At 42.3% G+C, this 9,472-nt stretch overlaps 1 protein-coding gene across 1 annotated transcript in view; it reads left to right on the forward strand.

Moving 5' to 3' along the window:
* The window catches only part of LOC126407402 (zinc finger protein 135-like), a 5,576-nt gene extending 2,813 nt beyond the window's left edge, over positions 1 to 2,763 (forward strand). The window contains exon 2 of the mRNA XM_050072261.1: positions 963 to 2,763. Within this exon, the coding sequence (XP_049928218.1) occupies positions 963 to 2,167 (1,205 nt within the window). The 3' untranslated portion in view covers positions 2,168 to 2,763. The remainder of the gene's footprint in view (positions 1 to 962) is intronic.
* The last annotated feature ends 6,709 nt before the right edge of the window (positions 2,764 to 9,472 follow it).

Here is a 9,472-nt window from a genome sequence, read left to right on the forward strand (position 1 = left end):
TGTTATTATATGAAGCATCCGTCGCGCAAAATAATATCAATGGGGGCTGTGGGCAGGACATTGTTACACAGCGTGTGCTTGTGACTTCAGGCAGAGAGACCGCTGCATCAGAGCCGAAGGAGCACGTTTTAAAATACATTTATTTTATCAATTAGTTGTTAACTTTTACTACTTTTAGCAACTTGCCCGATCGGGCAAGTGAGTTGTTAGTTTACACGCCCGACCTTGAGTTTTACTTGCCCCGGGCAATCGGGCAATCCTTATTGTTGAGCCCTGTCAGACACAATCGGGCAATCCTTATTGTTGAGCCCTGTCAGACAAGCACTGGGGTTTAGTGTTGCTGGAGCCCACAGGAACTACACTGTACGACGCTTTTTTTTTCTCAAAGTGAGGATTAGAATATATGCAGTTTACATAATCCAGTCGAAATTAATATATATTTTAAACACCGAAAGATCCACTCATTACTAAAAATGTATGTCATCCAAGAGAGAAACACTGCTTCGGTACTGTTACTATCTCAAATGCCAGCTTAAAGGCAAGGCAGCTCTTTCCCCCCATTCCATGATCGTAACGATTATACATAACAGTGAGGCAGCATATCAGCGATATTCCCACATTCAACAGGCAGTGTAAAAGGGGCCTCTCTCTCTCTCTGTCTCTCTCTCTCTGTCTCTCTCTGTCTGTCTGTCTCTCTCTCTCTCTCTCTCTCTCTCTCTCTCTCTCTCTCTCTCTCTCTCTCTCTCTCTCTCTCTCTCTCTCAATAATATGATTAAGTTAAGGCAACTACACCCACATGGTTAAGGTTAGAGGATGATTGTGATAATAGTAAATATACTGTAAACACAAATTTTCAGTCTGAGATAACATCATAACACCATTGCTACATTCTGCTATGTTGCACATATAATCACGTTTTTTTTTCCCCAGAAGTCTCTGTATTCATTTGTCTGTTATTCTAGTTGTATCTGCAGACGTTCAGCAGGACCCAGAGCCACCACACATTAAAGAAGATCAGACACAACTCTGCAGCAGATGGGAGGGAGAGCAGCTTCATGGACCTGTCCCTGTGAAGAGTAAAGATGATGAAGAAGAAGCTCAATCCTCACAGCTTCATCAAAGAGAAATTGATGAGAACAGAGAAGAGACAGAGGTTTCAGCCTGTAGCTCAGCTCAACAGATGGAAACAGAGAGTGATGGGGAGAACTGTGGAGGACCAGAAGCAACCAGTAGCTTAGATCCAGATGGTTCTTTACAACCAGCTAATGATGATGAGACTCCAGACTCTTCCAAACAAGCTGACACTGTGAAATTAAAGGAGGCCCAGACAGGTGTATCTGTCAATCAACAAGCTGTAAATGTCAGGACTTATGACTGTTTTGAGCCTGAGGCTGAAAACAGGGCTGATGACTTGAAGAAAACAAGGAAACTTCAGTCAGAGTTTAAAAAACTGACAAACAAGGGCATTCCTGCAGGGGGTAGAGAATGTAACACTGGCAAGAAGTCTCTCAGCTGCTCTGAGTGTGGTAAAATATTTGAACCCAAGACCTGCGGTCCTCCAGGAGTGAAACCATTTGTTTGCTCAGTTTGTGTCCAAAGATCCACACAGAGTGCACATTTCATCACACAGAAGAGAACTCATTCAAGGGAAAAAACCTTTAAATGTTCAGTCTGTAACAAACAATTTAGCTATAAGTGTGATGCTGTGAGACATATCAGGATTCACACAGGAGAGAAACCCTTTAGCTGCTCAGTCTGTGATAAAAGATTCACACAGAGCACAGGTTTGGACACACACATGAGAATCCACACAGGAGAGAAGCCATTCAGCTGCTCACTCTGTCCCAAACGCTTCACCCGGAGTGGTATCCTGGCCAGACACATGAGAGTTCATACAGGAGAAAAACCATACTGCTGCTCAGTGTGTAATACAAGTTTTAGTCTGAGTCAGTCCTTGTTAAAACACATGAGGATACATACAGGAGAGAAACCATTCAGCTGCTCAGTTTGTGATAAAACATTTACACAAAAAGGACATCTGACACAACACATGACAATCCACACAGGGGAGAAATCATTCAGTTGCTGTGTTTGTGGTAGAAAATTCACCAGACAGTCGCGTGTGAAAAATCACAAATGTGTCACAAAGAGCTGCAGCAGTAAATGAGACTGCGACTGAATGGCCTACTGTCCGCCCAAAATGGGTTTAGTCATTGACAGGGCTCGGTACTCAATATCTTTAAGGTAAACCAAATAGCAGAGATGGGACCAAGTCACACATGTGCAAGTCTCAAGTAAGTCTCAAGTCTTAACCTTCAAGTCTCAAGTAAGTCCCAAGTCATTTTTTCTTGGGCAAGTCAAGTCAAGTCACAGGTTATGTCAAGTCAAGTCAAGTCAAATCAAGTCAAGTCAAGTCCTGTAATAGGTCAAGTCAAGTCCAAGTCAAGTCACCTTATTATTGTAATTTTACCTGCAGAATCTGATCTTAATAAAGTGAAAAGACAAGATATAAGTAACTGTCAGTAAACATTGACTTCATTGCTGCAATGTTTACTTTGCAGGGACGACCCCCATGCGTGCGTGCACACACACACACACACACACACACACACACTAACCAAGGCAGCAGCCAAAATCCCCCATTTAGCTCATTTAACCCTGTGTTGCTTGTTCATAAAACGTACAGCCGGTCTTGTGATGAACCGGTCGGAATGTTCGCTCACGTTTTCTGGGGTTAATGTTAGCAAATAAATTAAAAAACAAGTTCCACCAAACTGACCCACCACCTCACCCCACCCCACCCCTGTATCGTATCAAGCTAACGTTAGCTAACTACCGACTAACCAGATAATATTAGCTAATTGACAAGCACTTACTTGGCAGAATGGCTCTTCAAATGACGAACAAAGTTTGAAGTTGTCGCCTGGCTGTCCGAGATGTTTATGCCGCATGTCTTGCACTGTGCTGTTCATCTTTTGCCGTAATAATGGTAATTCCGAAAGCTGAAGCCGATGACTCTCGGTACCCCTCCCGCTGACATGTTGATGCCTATCTGATATAAGAGGGCCTGTTTCTCCAATAAACACGTAAGGTACGTAGAGAGGGCATGACTGATTGACAGGGAAGTGATCCAATCATGACAACGCCATTCTCAGCCTGCGCTCCTACCAGGTAATCGACATTATTTTTTAAATTAATTTATTAATTTTACATTCTAACCGAAAACATGATGTGAATAACACTCAAGTCATTCAAGTCATCGTGTCTCAAGTCAAGTCAAGTCCCGAGTGTTTAACTTCCAAGTCCGAGTCAAGTCTTAAGTCTTTTATTTTTTGTCAAGTCAAGTCACAAGTCATCAAAACAGCGCCTCGAGTCGACTCGAGTCCAAGTCACAATGACTCAAGTCCCCATCTCTGCCAAATAGTATGAAAACATCTCCTTTACGCCCTGGAAGTCGCGACATCCCGCCTCCTCGCCAGATCTGCAGACTTTGTGTTGTAGCGCTCGTTAGAGCCTCTATCCCTCCGGCGAATGGTCAGTTTAATGTCTGCCTGGTAGACACGTGCTACACAGCTGCAGCTAATATCTAACACCATGCAAACTGTTGAGTAATAATATTAGCCATGTGATGCTAGCCCTGTGTGTACAGCTAGGCGGACTTTAATAACTTTCCCTTACACGGAGCTCACCCTGAGTTTAGCATAGATGTGCTGTATGTGGGAGCTAGATCAAATGAATGACGCGTAATTGGTATGTTACAATTTCAACACAAGTAGCCTAATAGTCATACTGGTTCAAATAAACAATTTTCCCAGTTTGTTGAGCAAGAGTTTTGTGTTAAAGGCCTGTCCCATACAGACACCTGTCCCAAATATACACTGGTTGAGTTCAGTGATCAAAGCAAAAAATAGCCCGGGCTATTAATTGAAGTTTTATGGGAAACTACATGCCACTCTGTTCACATTAATGGGTATCACATGATGTACTCTACTGATATTGATATTACTTTAAAGGTACTGGTATTAGTACTAATAATATAGCCAGTCATAGTGGTTGAGGTAGAAACAACGTGAATGTATTTGAAATATGTACATACACACTGTTTCTGCTACCAGGGCAAAGGGCAGGAAAGTAGCCTAGTAAATGACTGATGGGGTCTATCTGACTGAAATGTGGCATTTATGATAACAGGAGCTGATTATCAGTGTGTGGATTATTTTTCCAATAAAATATGATCTTTTTTCTTAGTTGTCATCTCAAAGGTGTCTCATTATTGTGTATACATACGTACATACGTCCATCTCATCTTTGTGAATGTGGTATCTCAAGAACGCCTCAAGTTAATTTCTTCAAATTTGACATAAATGTCCACTTGGGCTCAATGATAAACTGATTAGATTTTGGTGGTCAAAGGTCAAACATCAAGGTTACTTTGACCTTGTCTGTCTCACTCTTGTGAATGTGATATCTCAAAAACACCTTGAGGGAATTTCTATAAATTTGGCACAAACATTCACTTGGACTCAATAATGAACTGTTTAGAATTTTGTTGTCAAAGGTCAAGGTGAATGTGACCTCAAAAAATATGATTTTGGCCGTAACGGAAGAATACATACTAATTATGACAAAGCTGGACACCAATGTCTAATAGTATATAATGATATGACATTTTATATCTAAAAGGTCAAAGGTCAACTTCACTGTGACATCATAATGTTCTGCAAAAATACTTTTCTGACCATTATTCAATGTCATATCTCAGGAACAGAAGGGGAGATACTTGGTCAGATGCTGAATTGGTGACACTAATCTTGGGTGTCCACCTTGAAACTGTGTTGATAAAGATCTTATGTGCCATTGGGGGGAAGATGTGTTTGATGCATTCATGTTTTCACAGTCTTGGAGTTAAACTGTAAGAGAAACTTGACTGGTATGCAGAGGCATACAACCATGCGGTGTTAATTCTAATTTTATTAAAAAACATTTTTTTAATTAGATCACACAAGAACTTAATAAAACCATTAACTAGTTTTGTAGGTGGGAAAGGATGATACCACAGCAGTGATAGTGAGATTGATCTGTTTTTGTCCTTAACAAGATAGTCCTAGCCAATCCTTACTATCTTTGACACCAAATCAAGTGGGCCACTTCAAAAAATGACTGAACCCAAATGAAAGGAGGCTGGAGCACTCGATAAAACTGCAGAGCTTTTAATAAGGTGCAAACAAACTGACGTTTCGACACTACTGCGTCTCCTTCAGAGTCAAACAGGTATTGATAGAACAATGGCAGTTAAATATACACATCCTGAAACCAAACGGTCTCTCATTGGAAAATGAGGATGAGGGGAAATTAACCAATCCTGTTGAGGCACTTATCAGACAGAGGGTGTAAAGAATCAGCAATCCAAAACAGAAAACACACCCACAAAGAATAATGAAAAAAATAATAAAATAAAAATAAACATTGGATAAGCCTACGGTGGGGTATCTCCTTTATCCAATATCTCTGCCAATATCTCTGTTTGAACGATGCTGCGCTTTAGCCAATCACAATTGAGGGGGCGGGGCAGAGACGTGCAGGTGTCCCCAGGAAATGTGTACCTACAGAAACAGCAAGCTCCGCATCGGTGGCGAACGCTCCACCCAAAACACCATCTCGTCAACGTGAAAAAAATATTTTTTCCAGCGGATGTCTTAGTTACAACATGATTGAGCTAACTGGAGTAGTTTCATGTCGTATCCAACAACAGGAGGCCTTTAACAGATGACGTCCTGATGTTAGCTTTGCTGCTGCTGTTAGCTGTCCCTGTCAGCTGCAGCCACTGATGCTTTCTAGACATCGTGATTTCCCAAAACTGAATAAATACCACACATAGCAACACAAAACTGCTTTGCTAGCTCAATCATGTTGTAACTAAGATATCCACTAGAAAAAATATTTTTTTCACGGACCGTTTATTGAGGTACTGAGTTACTACAGACACCGCTAACAGCTAACGGTTAGCCCAGCTAATCTACGATAACCATGTTATTAATTACAAAACGTGCACACAGAAATAGTAACGTTTGTTCAGTCATTGTGTTTATAGACTTTACAAACATCACATTAGTCTAAACGGTGATATAGTGACATGAAAAATGTGATGTATATATATACATATATATATATATATATATATATACATATACAAAACAAAAAAAAAAACAATGAACTTTAAACAAATGTACAACATGTTGCACATTCAACGGATGGTGACACCGCAGATGCTGTGTGCCACTGTACCAATGCCCAGGCGCCAGATGCAACCATAAGCACGACCAACCCCACCAGACGCAGGGGTTGGGTGCAGAAAGACTGCCAGGTCACTGACAGTAGTATACAACATCACCCTGGCTGGTTGGCCAGTTCAGGGCCACCAGGATCAGCTGCACCTCCTCATTCCAAACTCTCTGCAGCAGATACGGGAGGAGAGTGAACAGGGGAGAAGCATACAGCAGGCGTTGAGGTTTGGGTAGCCCAGGCCCCCTTGCCTGTTGACATATGCTGCTGTCACTGTGCTGTTGGTTCTTACTAGCACGTGATGGCCTTGCAGACTCAGGAGAAAATGCTGGAGGGCCAGGTGAATGGCTCTCAGTTTTAGAGCATTGATGCTGGCCCTTCCAGCTGGTGCTCCAGACCCCACTGGTGCCCCTGCCCTCATGAAGTGCACCCCAAGCCCTCCAGGCACGCATCTGTAGAGAGCACCTGGCAAAGCAGTACTGGACCAAGTATACTCCCCCTCGAGATGTTCACTCTTCCTACCACCACCTGAGGTCCGCACAAAGTTGCACTGCTGCTTGCAGTTGTTCCTGCAGACAGAGCCCCAGGCTGAAGAGATGCCTTTGGACTGGACGCATGTGTAGAAGAGCCAATGGCACCACTTGTACCGAGGCTGCCATAAGACCTGAGAGGCGGAACCACAGCTGCCATGTGACCCTGGCACCCAGCCGAAAATGAGAGAGGCAGGTCCTGATTGTAACCTGCCTCTCCTGTGATGGTATCACCAACCCAGCTCTGGCATCCAGCCACATGCCTAGAAACTGGGTGTCCTGTGCAGGCTGGAGACTGCAACAGCACAGACACATGATGGTGGCAGTGCTCCTCTGTCTGTGTACATGTTAGCCAGTCATCCAAATAATTCAGTATCCCGAGACCCTGCTGCTGCAGAGGCCCCAAAACCGCGTCCATGCACCTGGTGAAGGTGCAGGGTGTCAGCAAGATGCCGGAAGGGAGGACACCAAACTTGAAGGTTTTTCCCATGAAGGCACACCTGAGAAACCTCCTGTGCCCCTCTCAGAATGGAATTTGAAAATAGGCATCCTTGAGGTCGATGGTCGCAAACAAGTCACCTACCTGGACAGTCTGCTTGACCCTAGACAAGGTCAACATTCTGCACCTCAGGGGCATGAAGAACTAATTCAGCCCCATGAGGTCTAAGACAGGCCTGAGTGTCCCATCCCACTTCAGAGCAAGTAAATAGCGGGAATAAGACCCTGCCCTCAGATCTTCTTCCTATACTTACCTGATAGTTGACTTCGCCAGAGTGGAGATCTCCCTGCGCTGGTGGTCTGCAATAATGGAAAACACAGCCACCCTCGTCAGAGGAGGAGTGCTCCAGACCCGTAAACAATACCCCTTGGTCATTGTTAAAACAATACAGAGGTCTTTCTCCAGAGCCTCCCATGCCTGAAGACTGAAACCATGTCTAACAAGTGTATTAAACAGGCCAGGGCCCTGTTTCAGAAAGCAGGTTTAGTGAAAACTCTGACTTTGTTAAAATGAGATGAGGGAAACTCAGAGTTTTCCATTTCAGAGAGGTAACTTAAACTCTGAGTCAGTTACTGTGTTAACTGACACTGTGAACCCAACCTGCTCACTGGCAGGTTTTCTCCAACAAACCCTGAGTCTGTCTCTTTCTCCTCCCTCTGACAGATCTAGACACGCTGTTTCATTTCCTTACTGATTCAGTTTGTATCGAACCGCATTAATTAGTGAAGGTTTACTGTTTGTCAGAATCTAAATCCTGGTTAGATATTAGTTTGCTACCCAGGACTATCACAAAGTATCACCTCTAATCTCTATACACAGATATCTGCATATGTATCGTCGTCAGACGATAGACGACAGGTTCAAAGATTGAGTCACCCCCAGCTCAGAATCAAACCTTCACATGTCCATCTTTCTGCGAGTGGAAGTTCTTTTTCTTTTTTACAGATGACACTGTGACTCTTTTCACAAGACAGGTGTCAGTTTGTTTGATCCGACCGTTACACTATAATGTTGAATTTGATTTGAAAATCTTTATTGTCCCCTAAGGGCAATTTGGTTTGCAACAGAAGTTAAAACACACAATCTTACAATATCTCACATTGCAGAGAATGCATACATCCAGATACCCCAGACACAATACAAATAAATACATGTAAATACACAGAGTCAACACAATTCAAGGGTGCATCATTCCCATCAAGCTTGCCTACAGCTTGTTTAAAAAGCGAATGGCTGTTGGGACAAAGGATTTAAGGTACCGATTTGATTTGGCCAATGTACATAATGTGTAATTTTAGTATTAATTGTAAAAGTCAGTATAAATGAATAAATCTGTCTCTCATGATGTCATTGTTCACACAAATGGAATATAATATATAGAACATGATATATCTATAATATTAAAGATTGTTACTGTTTCTAAGTGAGTAGGATCGTAATGCAGCTGCCGAATGAAGGTGAATTTTTAAAAAAAATTCACATTTTCCATCATCAGTTGTTGTCTCCAGATTAAAGCTGGACAAATATATTTAAATTGTAATGTTGACTATGGCCTAAATGATGAATTAATGGACAAATTTTTTTATTTAAACTAACTGACATTTTTCCCCACTTTGACTCACAACTCTTTTTTTCTTTTAAGATAAAGGTGCATTATTATTGGCCTGTTGCCATGGTGAATCATTGTATTACAGCTCCAGTGATGAAGGCTCTTTTTCATTCAACACACACAAGCTTAACTCAGAGTGAACATACTTAGAGTTGATTGAATTGACTCTGATCAACTGTTTTCTATCTCAGGGTTCACCAACTCAGAGTTCAGGGTTAGACTCAGCGTTTGTTAACATGCTCTCTGAAACAGGCCCCAGGTCACTCTATTCGGTCAAATCCTGTCTGTTTCAGTTGTCTCAGATCAGTTTTTCTGACACAGGTTAAACATGCATCAGCAGACCTACATCATTTATGCATATCCTGCATGGAGGATGGGTTCCAGTGAATGCATCCCATTTGGTCATGTTCAATTTGACTGAAAGAACAGCTGCTGTAGTTTATCTACCTGATATCACCAAGGACTGTAGCCAACATGACAGCTCCCAAAAAGTGAAACCAGAACATCTTGATAGCCCTGATATTTTGGCTTCATATTTGCACAGTGTAAGGA

This window comes from Epinephelus moara, chromosome 20 (assembly GCF_006386435.1).
Source record: "Epinephelus moara isolate mb chromosome 20, YSFRI_EMoa_1.0, whole genome shotgun sequence".
NCBI classification, from domain to species: domain Eukaryota; kingdom Metazoa; phylum Chordata; class Actinopteri; order Perciformes; family Serranidae; genus Epinephelus; species Epinephelus moara.